The 18829-nt window shown below is 43.6% G+C and overlaps 1 protein-coding gene across 1 annotated transcript in view; it reads right to left on the reverse strand.

The window, feature by feature from the left end:
- Nucleotides 1–18036, reverse strand: part of CLN3 (CLN3 lysosomal/endosomal transmembrane protein, battenin) — a 34406-nt gene extending 16370 nt beyond the window's left edge. Inside the window, exons 1-7 of the mRNA XM_073636016.1 lie at nt 17692–18036; nt 15216–15306; nt 11070–11160; nt 5118–5174; nt 4884–4963; nt 3342–3427; nt 2949–3021 (exon numbers count right to left, since the gene is read on the reverse strand). Of these exons, the coding sequence (XP_073492117.1) occupies nt 2949–3021; nt 3342–3427; nt 4884–4963; nt 5118–5174; nt 11070–11160; nt 15216–15306; nt 17692–17746 (533 nt within the window). The 5' untranslated portion in view covers nt 17747–18036. The remainder of the gene's footprint in view (nt 1–2948; nt 3022–3341; nt 3428–4883; nt 4964–5117; nt 5175–11069; nt 11161–15215; nt 15307–17691) is intronic.
- Nucleotides 18037–18829: the final 793 nt, after the last annotated feature.

Genomic DNA, 18829 nt, shown 5'->3' on the forward strand with positions numbered 1-18829 from the left:
CAGTAGGTGGAATGGTGTCCCATCACTGGTGTCATTGGGTGGAATTGTGCCCCATAATTGGCGTCATTGGGCCTAATTATTGATGTCATTCGGTCATTGGGTGGAATTGTGCCCCATAATTGGCGTCATTGGGCCTTTTTATTGATGTTATTCGGTCATTGGGAGGAATTGTGCCCCATAATTGGTGTCATTGGGCCTAATTATTGATGTCATTCGGTCATTGGGTGGAATTGTGCCCCATAATTGGTGTCATTGGGCCTATTTATTGATGTTATTCGGTCATTGGGAGGAATTGTGCCCCATCATTTGTGTCAGTGGGAGGAATTGTGTCCCCTCACTGGTGTCATTGGGCTCAATTGTTCGTGTCATTGGGAGGAATAGTGCACCATAATTGGTGTCAGTGGATGAATAGTGCCCCATCATTGGTATCAGGAGCAAGAATTTATGCTCCACAATGGGTGTCAGTGAGAGGAATAATACCCCATTGTTGATGTCAGAGGGAGGAATACTGTCCCAAGGGCCGGAAGGACAAGCAAATGATCTTATCCAGCTCGCAAGCCACGGTTTGGAGACCACTGGTCTAAGAAACTGAAAGCGATGAGCATTTCATCACTACAGTTTCGCAGTTGTAAACGATCCCTTAGTGGTTTTAAAAACTTTAGAGTGTTTTTACTGAAATTTTGCGGTAATACAACCCCTTTTAAAAAGGACAATTGCGCGGTCGTGCAACACAGTACCCAAATAAAATTGATGTCCTTTTTTTCCCCACAAATAGAGCTTACTTTTAATCAACTCTGACACTTTTTGGGGACCAGTGACACCAATACAGTGATCAGTGCTTAAAAAAAAAAAAAAAGCACTGTCACTGTACTAATGACACTGACAGGCGTTAACATCAGGGGCAATCAAAGGGTTAACTGTGTTCCCTGGGGAGTGCTTTCTTACTGTGTGGGGGATGGTTTAACTGAAGAAAGACAGAGATCCATGTTCCTGCTTAGCAGAAACACAAGATCTCTGTCTTTCTTACTAGCAGAATGGCGATCTGCCTTGTTTACATAGGCAGATCCCCGTTCAGCCTCTCTCAGAACAATCACTGGGTTTCCAGCGGACTTCAGGTTGGTTGATTGGCTCCTGCTGTGTCCAATAACAACGGAAGCGGGGCTCCGAAGAAAGGAATCACGTACATGTATGTGATTTTGTGCTTAAGAGCCGCCCTGCTGCAGTACATGTATGTGGGGCGGTCCTTAATCACTAATCAAGACCAGCCGCCACAGTTGTACTGCGGCAGGTTGGCTCTCCTGGGCGAATCGCTGTCATTGTACGTCAGCCACTTTAAGACCGCTAGGGGGCGCGCGATGCCGGAGCCGATGCTCGTGGCCCGGCGGCTGCGATATCGGCCGGCCTCCCGCGATCGCCCCCTGAGAGAGACAGAACGGGGAGGATAGACATATCTGCTGTTTCTAGTGATCAGGAACAGCGATCTCTCTTCTCCTCCAGTCACTACACTGCCCCCCACAGTTAAAAACACCTCCCTAGGGAACACTTAACCCCCTTGATCAGTTAATGCAACGCAGTGCCTTATCGCAAAAAAATTACCAGGCCATTAACAACTTCAGTACCCGGCCATAGTAATATGAAGTCCACAGATGGGATCTCCCATCCTGGGTGGACATCATATGACGGCCTGGGATTCCCGGCCGTCTAGGGGGCGCTCGCGCGCCCGCCGCGTTGCTTGGGACCCGGTGCGTGTGCCCGGCGGCCGCGATGTCCGCCGGGCACCCGCGATTGCCCGTTAACCGGGCCGGACCGTGGATCTGTGTGTGTAAACACACAGATCCACGTACTGTCAGGTGAGAGGAGAGCGATCTGTGTTCCCAGTACAGCGGAACACCGATTGGTCTCCTCCACTTGTACGTCCCCGCCCCCTACAGTTAGAAACACTCCCTAGGAAACATAATTAACCCCTCGTCTCTCCCTAGTGGTTAACCCCTTCACTGCCTGTCACATTTACACAGTAATCAATGCAATTTTATAGCATTGATCGCTGTATAAATGTGAATGGTCCCAAAAATGTGTCAAAAGTGTCCGATGTGTCCGCCATAATGTCGCAGTCACGAAAAAAAATCGCGATCGCCGCTATTACTAGTAAAAAAAATAAATAATTTTTATTTTTTTTTAAATGCCATAAATCTATCCCGTATTTTGTAGACGCTATAACTTTTGCGCAAACCAATCAATATACGCTTATTGCGATTTTTTATACCAAAAATATGTAGAAGAATACGTATCGGCCGAAACTGAGGAAAAAAATTTGTTTTTTTTTTTTTTTTAAATTATAGCAAAAAGTAAAAAATATTGTGTTTTTTTCAAAATTGTCGCTCTTCTTTTGTTTATAGCGCAAAAAATAAAAACCGCAGAGGTGATCAAATACCACCAAAAGAAAGCTCTATTTGTGGGGAAAAAAAGGATGTCAATTTTGTTTGGGTACAACGTCGCACGACCGCGCAATTGTCGTTTAAAGTGAGACAGCGCTGAAAACTAAAAATTGGTCTGGGAAGGAAGGGGGTGAAAATGCCCGGTATTGAACCGGTTAAGGGGGGCAAATCCTTCCGGACCTTAAGTGGTTAAGCGGGTTCAAGATAGTAAGGATGTGGCACCCTAATGATCTGGAGTTGAACAACATGGGTGTGCAATATGCAGTTTGAATAAGTGTGTGTGAGGAGGAGGAGGAGGAGGAGGAGGAGGAGGAGGAGGAGGAGGAGGAGGAGGGGGGGGGGTGTATAGAGGACTGAAAATAACGGCCTCCTCCCCAGGGGGTGTATAAGTCAACAGCACACAATCAGACTGATACAGGATTAACAAAAGATGGACTCTGATTGGCTGCCATCTCTATATCAATTCACTACTATTTTATTAAATAAATGACAGTATAGACTTCAGTTACTTACCTGTAAAAGAAAGCGGTGAGGCTGAGAAAGGTGATCTCCCCCAATCCGGAGGACACGCTGGCAAAGATCACACCTGGAGGGGGGGGAGGAGACAGAGACATCAGTTTTTATGAAAGAAAAGAAAAAAGTGAACAAACATGAAGGTCGGTAGCATTGGGGGGGGGGAGAAAAAAACACAACTCCTTGCATACATGAATTGGATCAAAGTATTGAACCCAGAGGGTTGGCATGGGAGCGAAGCAATTTTCTTTTTTTCAAAAGCGGGCAGCAGTGGCGGACAATAGATTCCTATTGTGACAAGTTTCCATTAAAGCAGAACTCTGCTTAAAAATAAAAAAAAAGTTTGCCAAGCACAAAGAAAAGAGATGGATGTGGGTTTTATGATATACTCACCCAATAGGCTCACTGCTATATGTGTGGAGAAGGACACAAGGAGGAAGCTGCTGGCCGCGGTGATGATGCACACACACACCCTGTAACTGAGAGACAGGAGAGACATCACAATGGGCAACCGCGTGCCAGGACAGTGGTGGGCTCTGCCACATCGCAATATTAGGCTCAAATTCTACCGACACCTCTGTCTGCTTGGAGTTTGTATATTCCTCTACTAGCAGGCCAACTGCCTTCTGACCTAATTATGTTTTGCGATTGCGGTGAGGACATTAGAGCGTAAGCTCCTCTGCTGCAGAGACTGATGTGACTGGCTCAGTGTTGTCTCTGCAGCATTATGGAATAGGACAGAGCTATATACTGTAAATGTATAATAATAATGTATAACTGGAAGGACATTAGAGTGTAAGCTCCTCTGGTCACTGATGTGACTGGCTCAGTGTTCTCTGTACAGCACTGCAGTATATATATATATATATATATATCTACATCTATCTATATCAGAGCTCTATATACTGAGAGTGTATAATAATATTATACACTTACAGTATATAAGAGAGAGAGAGAGAGAGAGAGAGAGAGAGAGAGAGAGAAGAGCTATATACTGTAAGTGTATAATATTATTATACACTCTCAGTATATAGCTCTGATATATATATAGATATAGATATATATCTATATCTATATCTATATCTATATCTATATCTATATCTATATATATATATATATATATATCTATCTATATATCTATCTATCTATATATCTATCTATCTATCTATCTATCTATCTATCTATAGATAGATAGATAGATAGATATACTGCAGTGCTGAACAGAGAACACTGAGCCAGTCACATCAGTGACCAGAGGAGCTTACACTCTAATGTCCTTCCAGTTATACATTATTATTATACATTTACAGTATATAGCTCTGTCCTATTCCATAATGCTGTAGAGACAACACTGAGCCAGTCACATCAGTGACCAGAGGAGCTTACACTCTATTATTATTATTCATGTGTGATTGAGGGGACATTAGAGCGCAAGCTCCTCTGGTGCAGAGACTGATGTGACTGGCTCAGTATTCTCTGTACAGCACTATTGTAAAAGTCAAGAGTTATATAAATGTAAAATAATAGTAGTGTGCGACTGTGGGGGGGACATTAGAGTGTAAGCTCTTCTGCTGGAGAGACTGATGTGACTGGCTCAGTGTCCTCTGTACAACACTGTGGTATACATCAGAGCTATATAAAAGTGTAATAGAGTGTACATTAGAGTGTAAGCTCTTTTGGTGCAGAGATTGACTCAGTGTTCTCTGTACAGCACTGTGGTATATGTCAGAGCTATATAAATGTATAATAATATAGTGTGTGACTGTGGGGAGACATTAGAGTGTAAGCTCTTCTGATGCAGAGACTGGTGTGACTGGCTCAGTGTTCTCTGTACAGCACTATGGAATATGTCAGGTCTATATAAATGTATAAATAATGGTGTGTGACTGTGTGGGGGGGGGACATTATGAGATATATACCTAAGAAGTCACTTACTTATAAGGAATCTGCTCAATGTAGAGTGGTGCAGTGAATTTAATGACCAGTGTGGGTAAAATGTCAGCTAAGAGGACGGCCTGTAGGAGAGAGAGAAAAAAATGATCCAAAAAGACAGAAATAGAAATAAAAAGTGACAGAGAGAGAGAAACAGACAGATACAACTTCATATTTTTAATTAAACGATGGGTGATCTCAGACACAGGGTGGATGGTAAGTCTGATGAATACGTACGGCGGTGGAAATCTGATTACAGTCATATCGGCTGCTGTTGGAATTTGTAACATTCACCTAGAATTAAAAAAAAAAGTAGACACCAATTAAAGGGGAACTCTAGCCTTGCACAGTTGTACCGGCTCCTCTCCGGGACTGAAATTGCTCACTCTGATTTCACTGCACACTGTGAACACAACGGGGGTTATTTACCAAAGGCAAATCCACTTTGCACTGAAAGTGCACTTGGAAGTGCAGTCGCTGTAAATCTAAGGGGTAGATCTGAAATGAGGGGAAGCTCTGCTGATTTTATCATCCAATCATGTGCAAGCTAAAATGCTGTTTTCTATTTTCCTTGCATGTCCCCCTCGGATCTACAGCGACTGCACTTCCAAGTGCACTTCCAGTGCAAAGTGGATTTGCCTTTAGTAAATAACCACCAATGTGCATTAGAAGCTACAGCAAGTCAGATAGAGCCAGTCTCATTTCCTGGCTGGAGGACATCCAGCATCATCTAGTCCCCCCCCCCCCAACCTGACTGTCCCTGGCCCACCCCTTTGATTCATTAGATATCAGTTACTTCAATCATGGAGGCTCAGCGTCACATGTGGGTGTTACCTATGTAAATGCAATCTGCTTAGTAACACCCAGTCCTCCAGACTGGCACCTGCCCATCAAGGCAATTTGGTATTTGCATAACCCCTCCCACAAGCCAGATCACTGCTTGCATCAGGGCTTTGGGCTCTTGAGAGGATTACTGATGCTGAGGCCCCTCCCACAAGCCACGATCTGCCCGCATTGCACAGAGAAGCACACAGGCCAGTGATTACTGGGTCACTGGGTCCAAAATAAGGCAAGAGATGAAGATGCAAAGGTTTTATTGAAAAGCTTAATTAGCATGTTGATGGTGTAGGGGGGTTGGGGGTGGAAGGAAGGAAGAGCCAGGGTAGCAAACTATGAGCAGATTAAAGTTGAAGTAAGGGATTATAACAAATATAAACCTACCTACATACCTCCATGCTAAAGCATCTGTGTGATACCGCAGCTGTGGCTCCACCCACTCTCTCCACGCCACCCCCTATATGCAATGGATAGATTCGTGCATAGCATGACTCTATCCATGGCCACCGCAGCCACCCCTTATTCATGCGTCCGGCCCCTTTCAGGGCACCAGGTGCATAAATTACAGCGGCAGGGTTTTTTTTTTTTCTTTGAAGCACCAGAGGCTCTAATAAGCTTCAAAATAGGGTGGGCTCGGGTCGCAGGGGATGCGTCCGGAGCCCACCCAGGTGTGTCACAACAGCGAATAAATATTCACTATTGCAACACTGATTCTCCCTGCCAATCAGGAAGCGGCTCTGATACCCGTCACCCGACTGGCTAAAAAGGACAGGCGATCCTATTGGATGCCTAGGAGAAGGGGAGGAGACGCACAGCAGAAGCGAGGAGGAGAAGAGCCGCTGGCCAATTCCTGGATGTTCTTTCCCCGCCGCCGCTCCTCTGATGCCCGAAAATGCCCTAGATGAGGTAAGTGCTGGTGGACCAACCAGCAGACAGCGGGGGGGGGGGGGGGGGGGGGAGGGTTTTTGGTTGTTTCCCACCCCCCCCCCCAAAAAAAAAAAAAAAAAGAAGAAGAAGAAAAACAGCCGCCACTGTCCTAGAGAATAAAATAGTGGTAGTTCCAATTTTTTAGGTCACACAATATTACCATAATTAAATGAAAGTTAATTTTAGAGCACACAATTGCAATAAAATGACCCAATTTTTTTTGTAAAATATAAAAGTGGAGGTTGCAGTAGTAATTCGATACCAAACATGTCAAACCTAAAATTTGCGTGCGCCCCTGAAATGCCATCAAACTTTAGTACCCTATATTTTCCATAGGGGACGCTTTAAAAGCCCCCTACATAGAATTGCTTAACCAGATTAATTTAGAAAAGGAAAACACTGGATACTATCCTATCAGAACAAACTGAAAAAAAAATCACTTCGGTGGTTCAAGGCTCGTTTCTTACTGTATAGCGGTTCGGCTTTGACCATGTTCGCAAGGAAATTTAAAAAATGTGAAAAAAAGGGCAAGAAGCGCCAATCTAAGTGTAGTATCATAAAAACTTTAATTTAAATAAAATAAAAACAACAGCCAAATGGCTACTCACAAAGGCAGGATTAATATAGGCAAGGACATATAATGGGTCCAGGGACGTCCTCCTCAGATGTTGTAAAGGTGCATAGTGCAGGTTCCAGTGGAAGTGCTGTCAGCGCTATGATGTACGGGTGGTCTCTGGGGTCTCTGCTGTGGGTGCTGGGCTGCAAAGGGGATGGAAGTGTCCGCAAGGAGAGCCGGCATCTACTCGGACATAAGGAGCCAGGACCGTAGCAGGAAACAGGAACCGGATGGAGACAGGCATGGAACGCAAACACTATTCCAGGAACCAGAAGAGCGGAAGTGACGTATGGACGTGTCAGATGACGCGTTTCAATGCTTCCGCAGATCTAAAGAAAATGCGGAAGCATTGAAACGCATCATCTGACACGTCCATACGTCACTTCCGCTCTTTTGGTTCCTGGAATAGTGTTTGCGTTCCATGCCTGTCTCCATCCGGTTCCTGTTTCCTGCTATGGTCCTGGCTCCTTATGTCCGAGTAGATGCCGGCTCTCCTTGCAGACACTTCCATCCCCTTTGCAGCCCAGCACCCACAGCAGAGACCCCAGAGACCACCCGTACATCCTAGCGCTGACAGCACTTCCACTGGAACCTGGACTATGCACCTTTACAACATCTGAGGAGGACGTCCCTGGACCCATTATATGTCCTTGCCTATATTAATCCTGCCTTTGTGAGTAGCCATTTGGCTGTTGTTTTTATTTTATTTAAATTAAAGTTTTTATGATACTACACTTAGATTGGCGCTTCTTGCCCTTTTTTTCACATTATCTTTCAGAGTTGTTTGCTTCCACTCTCAAGAGAGCTGCCGCTGGTGTTTAGTATCAGATTCCTTTAATCTACATATTTTTATCATTGACTATTATATATATTATTTTCTTTTCTCATTGACTATTATTCTTACTCTCTGGACGTTTTGTGGCAAAGTCCGTATATATTTTTACATTTTTGATCTTGCACACCCAGGTTGTTTAGTCACCTGCCCGTCTTATTCTGGACTTGTTTTTATGTTTATGTGTATTATTTCCATTCATGTTTGATGTGTGTTCTTGCGCCATTTATCCTTTTTGTTTGCAAGGAAATTAAAATAATCCTTACAACCCACACATACCTACAATCTGAGGGATAAGACAGAGAACCTCACCTCCCATCCAAAGGAGGTGTTACAACTGTTCTCCACATACCTTCAAACACTACTTGCTGACCCTCAGGTTCCTATTGCTCTGGCATCCCTATCATGGTTGGAGGCCATTTCCCTACCTAAGCTTACCGAGGAATAACTACAATCCCTGAATGCCCCCTGCACAGAGGAGGAGGTTGCCTCAATCATATCCACACGGAAACCTTCGAAGGCCCCCGGGCCCAGATGGCTTTACAGCCTTTTATTAGAAGTTTTCTGGACTATTAACCCCAAAGTTGACAAAACTTTTTTAATAAAGTTTTAGCTGGAGACTCATTCCCAACTGATATGCTTATGGCCAACATGTCATTGATCCCAAAGCCAGGAAAAGATCAGGAACACCCCCCTTCTGAGTCACACTTCATCTATGCCCCCTACCCATCTCAAGGCACCATCCCTTGGTTCCACCCTCAACCCACCTCCCAGTACAGCACCTTTCAGAGAATACAGAACCAAGTATTTTGTGCTACTCAGTAATTTCTATGAAATTTTTAATGAAAACAAGAAAGATAGTAAAACAGATCCCTTGCAATGAGCAACAATAGACCCCAGCAACAATAGACTCCACCCCAGAAACAATAGACCCCCATGCAGCAACAATAGATCCCCCCAGAAACAATATATCCCCCATACAACAAAATACTTTCCCCCCGCAACAATGGACCCCTGACACAACAAAAGACCCCCCCCCCCCCCAGCAACATTGGACCCCCACACAACAAAAGACTTTCCCCCAGCAACAATGGACCCCCCCCACAACAAAATACCACCCCAGCAACAATAGACCCCTAGCAGAAATAACAGATATCAGCAGCCAGCATCAATAGACTCTCTAGCAGCCAGCAACAATAGGCCTCTCCCTCAATAGTAGATCCCACCCAGCAACAATTGACCCCCCCAGCAAGATAAGACCCCCCCCCCCACCAGCAACAGTAGACTTACCCAGCAACAATAGACCCCCACCCCAAAACAGATCTCCACCAGCAACAATAGATATCCCAGCAGCCAGCCTCAATAGACCCTCCAGCACCCCTTGCTAGTACATACATTCAGTGCTGGAGGTGCCGGAACTGCGTTCCCCCGCGTTCCCGCTGAAAAAAAGCTCTGCCCAGAACTATAGACCCATATCTGTCATTAATAATGACTTGAAAATATTTAGTCGCCTGTTAGCAGATCGCCTAGCATCCATCATCATAACATTAATATCCCCTGATCAAGCGGCATTTATCCCTACTAGACAAATCACTTGCATCAAATAGTATACAAGATGCTGACTTGCACTCACGCAAAGTCTTGATGCTGAGTCTAGATATTAACAAGGCCTTTGATAGTGTCCTTTGGCCATATTTAGACACTATTTTATCCAAATTTGGGATCCAGGGAGGATTTGTAAGCGTTTTCCGCGCTCTTTATCGCCAACCTCAAACCAGAATTAAACTACCTGGCTGCTCATCAGGATACTTTTCCTTGGGGAGGGGTACTAGACAGGGCTGCCCCCTATCCCCTCTCTTATTTGCCCTCGCAATGGAGCCCCTGGCTAGGTATATAAATAGCAACCCCAACATTAGAGGATACTGTAGTAATAATCAAGAATATAAATTAAGTCTGTAGGCAGACAACGTCCTTCTGTTTCTAACCGACCCCATAATCTCTTTGCACAATCTTTTCACGACATTAGACACCTTTAGTAAAATATCGGGTCTGGGGGTTAATCCCTCTAAATGTGTAGCTATGCCTATATAAAAAACTTACCGCATCCCTTGGTTTCATCCCTGCAGAGCAGCTTTGAGTTCTCCTGGAATATGGAATCATTACAGTACCTGGGTATAAGACTAGCACCAACTCCAGGGACGGACTGACCATTCGGGCTCTCGGGCACTGACCGAGGGCCCCATGCCACTAAGGGGCCCCATCAGGGTTGCCAGCCTCAATAAAACCAGGGACAGTGTGTAAAAATCTGTGTTTTTTTTAAAATCCCAAGATTATATCTGACCCGCCTCTCCAGTACCTTTTCAATGTGTGTATATGTGTATTCTCTGTGTGTATACTGTATGTGTATATTGTGTCTGTGTGTGTGTATACTGTATGTGTGTATACTGTGTGGCCCCATAATCTATTGCCTGGGGGCCCCATAATCTCCTACTGCCCGGGGGCCCCATAATCTTCTCCTATTGCCCGGGGGCCCTATAATCTCCTATTGCCCGGGGGCCCCATGAGTTGTCAGTCCACCCCTGACCAACTGAAATTATTATACACCCACAACTCTGCTTCACAAGTAAATATCTCCTGAACGGCGCACGCTTAGGAAGCCGCCGATGCCCGTGGAAAGCAGGGGAAGGGAAAGCTGTCGCCGCTGAGCAAGGGAAGCCGCCGGTGAAGCGCTGCATAGATGGGGCAAGTGCACCAGAACCGCCCACCGACCCGACCTTGGGGGGGGGGGCCTACTGTTTGCCCCCTCCTCGAAAAAATATTACCACCGCCCACCACTGCCAAGGGAATTTACTCCCACTTTAACAACTTACAGTAAATATGTTTTGTTCCCCATTGGTCAGCATTCATTTCTAAACATGACTTGTGCATTGTGAGTGGATTCTGCCAATCAGCTCCTGCCCCCCCCAGTATGACTTACCGTTGAAGTCTCATTGGTCTCTGTCCGGAGGATGTCATGGGCTGCACTCAGCATCACCACATAGGCAAAGTTATTACATAGACCTAGCAACCTGCGAGACGAGAGCCACAAAAATGAGAGAATACAACAGACACACAATGAGTTTGGAACATTTAAAAAAAACACTTGGACAATACCAAATCCTCCCCTTACTACACCTCCACTCCCTCCCCGAGTTTTAAAAAAAACAAACAAAAAAAAACAAACAGTATGCACCTTGGGATCCCAAAAGTTTATACTATGCGGCACTGGCTGGCAGGATTGTCCTCGGTGTATACGGATCACCGACATTTCTCACACACACACATATGGTGAGAGGCTCCAGGGGTTTTTGACCGATATGGAGAAAACTAATTTTTTGTTTTCTCAGAATCTTAATAAGTTCTGTTCTGGGTCCTGGAGCCCAGAGGCTTTGTAGAACTGTGGATGGGAAACGCCTCCATTCCTAGATCCACATCTTACCCGGTAATGAGACTTCATTATAATACCTGGGAACTTTTTAAACATTAGTGGGCCTGAGAATGGGGTGGGGGGGGTGGGGGGGATTTTAGAGTGAAGTGGCAGTGCCAATTGTGTGCCCTGTCAAATGGTGGGTGTGGCTAAATTGTGGTTACAGTGGGAGGGGCTTAAAGATATGGTAAATAAAAACCTACTCTGCTCTGGGTCAAGAGTGCGTAACAAACACAAAGTGCAGGGGTAAGGAATGAGTAATACACAGAGAGAAGATGTCAGGAATAAGTAACACACAGAGTACAGGGATCAGGAATAAGTAACACAGGGATCAGGAATAAGTAACACAGGGGTCAGGAATATGTAACACACAGAGTGCAGGGGTCAGGAATATGTAACACACAGAGTGCAGGGGTCAGGAATATGTAACACACAGAGTGCAGGGGTCAGGAATAAGTAACACACAGAGTGCAGGGGTCAGGAATATGTAACACACAGGGTGCAGGGGTCAGGAATAAGTAACACACAGAGTGCAGGGGTCAGGAATATGTAACACACAGAGTGCAGGGGTCAGGAATATGTAACACACAGAGTGCAGGGGTCAGGAATAAGTAACACACAGAGTGCAGGGGTCAGAAATAAGTAACACACAGAGTGCAGGGGTCAGGAATAAGTAACACACAGAGTGCAGGGGTCAGAAATAAGTAACACACAGAGTGCAGGGGTCAGGAATATGTAACGCACAGAGTGCAGGGGTCCGGAATATGTAACACACAGAATGCAGGGGTAAGGGATAAGTAACACAGAGTGCAGGGGTAATGCAGGTATTACTCCATGTCATCAATAACATACAATGGAACAATGGTTAACGAGTAACGCGGTTAACAAGCATTTTGAAAGACAAGCAACTTTTTAAAAAAAAATTCTGACTCCGTTTGCAAGTGTTGTCTCGCAAAACGAGCAGAATTCAAGCTAATGGGGTGTGCAGTACCGCATTTGACCAGAGGTGTAGGGGCGCCGGTGACACTCGGAATGGTTCGGAGTCACTCGGAAATACTCCGTTCCTGGGTGTTTCTAAATTCAGCCGAGCTGTCCCAGAGTATTTCCAAGGCTCTCCAGTGCCCCCTCCCCACCTCTGGCCACATGTGGTATTGCATGCAATAGAAGTCAATGCGGAACGAATTATCTTCGTTTCCATTGACTTCTAAGGAGAAACTTGCTTTGATATGTGAGTGCTTTGGATTACAGTCATTCTTCTGGAACGGATTATGCTCGTAATCCAAGGTTCCATTGTATTATCACATTCCATGCTTCTAGTTTGACACTGGTTGTACTCCACAAGTATATTCTGATATGTAGTAGATGAGAGTGTTCAGAAAGTTTGCTCCACACAGCAAATATACAAGGATCACTTTTGTATCAAATTCTCACACGGTTTGGTTGATGTCATATAGAGTGGGAATTAATAAACTTGTGCTCAAAGTGAACACGGTGCCTGTAAATAGAATGTAAATATTCAGTAAATATTCCAACTGCAGGAGCCACACAGTACATACAGGCTGCAAATAAGCACATTCTCCAGAAACAGTCACATGTTGTGCAATGGCCTCCCAGTTCCTCATGTCTCAGCCGCAAAGTAAAATAGAAAGAAGTCTCCCCACAGGCACTGCGCTGGTCTTGATTCTGGCTCCAGATCCGTTTCTAGAGCTAGAGGAAGTGAGAGCACAGCCCACACCTCCTCCCTGCTCTCTCCTGATTACCAGCTTCGGCTGCTATGACTGACGTCAATGTCGACAAATAAAAAGCCAGCACTGCCGGGCCATATCCTGTATGTTCCCCCGGTATGCTCATTATGAGTCTCAGCTGTGCACAGGCCTGATACACAGGGCTTACTCTCTATTGTGAAGGCCGGATGCTGGGTGAAAAGGCTGACTGCTGACAGAACACCAAAAAAGTACAAGATCTGCCTGCTTGTTTTTTTTTTTTTGGGGGGGGGGGGACACATTCGGAGCCCCGTTAGGAACTGGCATGAGTTTAGTTGGGTGGCTTGGACATGAAGATGTTGTTTTGTATGTTTTATGCTATAGATTTGCTGTACATTGCCCTCCCGCATTGAAGCAGTGTTTGTTTGCTGTCTTCAATAAAACTGCAGGTCAAACCTTCTGTGACTGTCCCTGGGTCCTGGGTGTCCCTTTCTCGGGCATGGTTTACCACCGCTGATACCAACTAAGCCTATTCCCCTTGCAATACCCAAACCTTTTTTTTAGCACGGGCAAAGATTAAAATCCCAGTCTCTATTTAAGAAATTTTGGGTATTAATACATTTTATAACACTTGTCTCCTGTTGCTCCCTGTACCATCCTGGCTTGTAGGACTACCTGTCAATTTGGTGGCCAATAGGAAAGTCTGGAGAATGGCAGTAGGTGGGGCCAGGTGGGTGATTTGGAAGCTGTGGTCACGGTTTGGACCCTGGGGCGCAGTGAAGAGGATCCAAGGATGGGAGCTCCTTGCTTTAAGGATCAGGGGCAGATTGGATGGAAGTTGGTTTAGATGGGACAACCAGAAGGTTTAAGTTACGAGAACACCTAGCCTAAGTTCACACTGTGAACCACACTGGAATCGCAACACACCCCTGTGCAAATCACATGCGATTCTGCGCGGTGCGATTATTTGAGCCCATTCATTTCGAATGTCTCAAATCACTCCACATCCGCATGAAAAAGGCGTGGCCAGCTTTTTTTAATTATTTGCACTGGAACGGAATTGCATGGGTGTTTATACCCATGCGATCCGGTCCAGGCAAACTGCCTGTGCAACCTGCTTTTGGGCGTCGTTAACTTTCCATTGACACCCACAGCAGATCGCAGAGGAAACGCACAGAAATCGCTACATTTCTTACACTGCATCATTGTGAGGCTGGGTTCACATGAGCTGCGGCCGTGGCTCACAGCAGGGGGTCCATTGCGTCGCCGTACACCGTTTCAGGAGGTGGGAGCAAATACCTGTCTAATACAGGTATTTGCTCCCACTTCCAGTGATAGATCGCTGCAGAATCTGCGGCGAACTACTCCACGTCCGGCCCCTCCTCCGTCCCCCACTGTCTTCTGGGAGACAAATAAGGTCCCAGAAGACAGCAGGGACCACTCAGAACGCGCAGTGTGACTCGCGCATGCGCAGTAGGAAACAGGCTGTGTAGCCTGCAAGGCAGCACTTCCTGATTCCCTTACTGAAGATGCCGGCGCCTCCACCTGGGAGCCGAGGGACGTGTCGGGTTCGGGTGAGGACATTGCGGGCACCCTGGACAGGTAAGTGTCCTAATATTAAAAGTCAGCAGCTGCAGTATGTGTAGCTGCTGACTTTTAATTTTTTATTTTTTTATTTTTTTGCAGGTGGAACTCCGCTTTAAGGATTTGATGGAGGACAGGCAGATTCCTCAGCACTGTACAGGTGTTGGTTTACAGCATGGGTGCTCAACCTGTGGCCCTCCAGCTGTTGCGGAACTACAAGTCCCATCAAGCCTCCGCCTTTGGGAGTCATGCTTGTACCTATCAGCCTTGCAATGAATGCCTCATGGGATTTGCGGTCCTACAACAGCTGGAGAGCCACAGGTGGAGCACCCATATAGTTTACAGACAGCTAAACGAAACCTGTACTTACCAAAACGCTGCCAAGTTCCTCCGGTGGGATCCAGTCTGCGCCTGCGGTGGTGGTGCTGATCCTTCTCCATTCCCTTCTTCTTCCTCTGGATCTATAAAATAAGACAGAGAAGGTCTATTATCTATAGAGAAGGTCTATTATCCATAGAGAAGGTCTATTATCTATAAAATAAGACAGAGAAGGTCTATTATCCATAGAGAAGGTCTATTATCCATAGAGAAGGTCTATTATCTATAAAATAAGACAGAGAAGGTCTATTATCTATAGAGAAGGTCTATTATCCATAGAGAATGTCTATTATCTATAAAATAAGACAGAGAAGGTCTGCTATTTATAGAGAAGGTCTATTATCTATAAAATAAGACAGAGAAGGTCTATTATCTATAAAATAAGACAGAGAAGGTCTATTATCCATAGAGAAGGTCTATTATCCATAAAGAAGGTCTATTATCTATAAAATAAGACAGAGAAGGTCTATTATCTATAGAGAAGGTCTATCATCTACAGAGAAGGTTTATTATCTATAAAATAAGACAGAGAAGGTCTATTATCTATAGAGAAGGTCTATTATCTATAAAATAAGACAGAGAAGGTCTATTATCTATAGAGAAGGTCTATTATCCATAGAGAAGGTCTATTATCTATAAAATAAGACAGAGAAGGTCTATTATCTACAGAGAAGGTCTATTATCCATAGAGAAGGTCTATTATCCATAGAGAAGGTCTATTATCTATAAAATAAGACAGAGAAGGTCTGCTATCTATAGAGAATGTCTATTATCTATAAAATAAGACAGAGAATGTCTATTATCTATAGAGAAGGTCTATTATCTATAAAATAAGACAGAGAAGGTCTATTATCTATAGAGAAGGTCTATTATCCATAGAGAAGGTCTATTATCTATAGAGAAGGTCTATTATCCATAGAGAAGGTCTATTATCCATAGAGAAGGTCTATTATCTATAAAATAAGACAGAGAAGGTCTATTATCTATAAAATAAGACAGAGAAGGTCTGCTATCTATAGAGAAGGTCTATTATCTATAAAATAAGACAGAGAAGGTCTATTATCTATAAAATAAGACAGAGAAGGTCTATTATCCATAGAGAAGGTCTATTATCTATAAAATAAGACAGAGAAGGTCTATTATCTATAAAATAAGACAGAGAAGGTCTATTATCTATAGAGAAGGTCTATTATCTATAGAGAAGGTCTATTATCCATAGAGAAGGTCTATTATCTATAAAATAAGACAGAGAAGGTCTGCTATCTATAGAGAAGGTCTATTATCTATAAAATAAGACAGAGAAGGTCTATTATCCATAGAGAAGGTCTATTATCCATAAAGAAGGTCTATTATCTATAAAATAAGACAGAGAAGGTCTATTATTATCTATAGAGAAGGTCTATTATCCATAAAGAAGGTCTATTATCTATAAAATAAGACAGAGAAGGTCTATTATCTATAGAGAAGGTCTATTATCTATAGAGAAGGTCTATTATCTACAGAGAAGGTCTATCATCTACAGAGAAGGTCTATCATCTACAGAGAAGGTCTATTATCTATAAAATAAGACAGAGAAGGTCTATTATCTATAGAGAAGGTTTATTATCTATAAAATAAGACAGAGAAGGTCTATTATCTATAAAATAAGACAGAGAAGGTCTATTATCTATAGAGAAGGTTTATTATCTATAAAATAAGACAGAGAAGGTCTATTATCCATAGAGAAGGACTATTATTCATAGAGAAGGTCTATTATCCATAGAGAAGGTCTATTATCTATAAAATAAGACAGAGAGGTCTATTATCTATAAAATAAGACAGACAGAGAAGGTCTGCTATCTATAGAGAAGGTCTATTATCTATAGAGAAGGTTTATTATCCATAAAATAAGACAGAGAAGGTCTATTATCTATAGAGAATGTCTATTATCTATAGAGAAGGTCTGCCATCTATAGAGAAGGTCTATTATCTATAAAATAAGACATAAAAGGTCTATTAGAAGTCTAATTTATGACTATAGTAAACTTGTCCTTTTATTAACAGTGCAAAATTTGGTCTGGTCATGAAGGGGCTAAAACATTCCAGAGGGCAAGTGGTTAAAACCGGAATAAAAAAAATATATATATATTTATAAAAAAAACAAAAAAAAAAAAAAAAAACAAAAAAAACAAAACAAAACACATCAATAGGAAATAATAACATTATATTACATGGCATATGATCTATTAACCAGAACAAATGATATTGTTAGTAACAATAGCCGCTTTCTGCGACAAAAACAGGATAAGTCACCGAAATCCACGAACGTCTCTGGAAATTTGTACCAGCTGGTGACTCTCCTCTCTGCCTACAACGCACACCATACACCGTGTAACAAAGGCCACAAAGACATGCTGAGATTTGTAGTCCCACAACAGCCCCGTCCAGTTAGTATTATTCCCCCCCCAGCAGGGATCAGCCCCTCTCACCATCCCAGTCGGAGTCGGAGTTCCCCCCTCCAGTGTCGTACACCCTCCTCTCCATCTTCACCCTTCCAGCTCTGTGTATATACTCCACTTCCTGGAGGGGAGGGCTCTTCCTGGTTCCTGGGCCCCGCCTCTGTCTGGTTACTGTTACCAGGGAAGGGAAGCTTTTAAAGGGCCAGCGTCCAGGGAATGTGCAGAGACAGCTGCATCCCAGGATCAGAAGTCAAAGAAGGGACACCGAGCTCCAAATAATGACCCCCAATTTCTAGGGACAGACCGCCTGGAAATATGGAAATATCCCACTGTAATACAATTCCTTTTTTTTTTTTTACAATACAATTAGGGAGATCTTGCTGCTGGAGAATTCAAGATTTCTAATGTCCCGTACAACACAATCCGAATATCGTACAACCTTTTTCGCTTAATAGTCGCAAGTAGAAGTTGAATAAGTAAATAAAGTCACGAAAATTCTCGTACGACAGAAAAAAAAATTAAAAATCGGAAGTGATGTCATGTGTTGTAATGTATTTGTATTGTATTTTCGGACGACAACTATACTGACTAAACGAAAATCATACGATCTGGTATCGTACGAGGGAAAATTTTCGTGCATGTCCGATCAGATAATATCAGATGAACTGTCGTGATCGGCTCTTGAAAGTCGTGTACACACGATCCTAAAATCGTACGATTCTTCCTCGGACGACCGTTTTCGGCCGATATTCGGAATCGTGTGTATGGGCCATTAGGCTCCATGCACACTGGACGTTAAAATAGCGTTTTAAAAACGCCAGTAGCTTTGCAGTGAGTCTTACAACGTTTTTTTAAAGTTTTTTGCAATAGCGTTTATTAGTGTTTTTTAGCGTTTTTTTTTTGCGTTAGCGTTTTTCTTTTTTTTTTTTTACAGTGGATCAAAAACATTAAAAAACGCTGGTGAGCCACGTTTTTTGAGCGTTTATCGATGTTTATCAGCGTTTATGAGCATTTAGCATTTTTTTGTGGTCAGAAAAACGACTCCTGAACGCGATTTTATGACGTTCAGAAAACAGCGCATAGACTCCACTGCTGATAAACGTCCATGTGCTCATGGACACATAGGACATTTATGGGCTGTTAAAAAAACACCCAAATTCCCAAAAAC

Source organism: Aquarana catesbeiana, linkage group LG06 (assembly GCF_042186555.1).
Source record: "Aquarana catesbeiana isolate 2022-GZ linkage group LG06, ASM4218655v1, whole genome shotgun sequence".
NCBI lineage: Eukaryota > Metazoa > Chordata > Amphibia > Anura > Ranidae > Aquarana > Aquarana catesbeiana.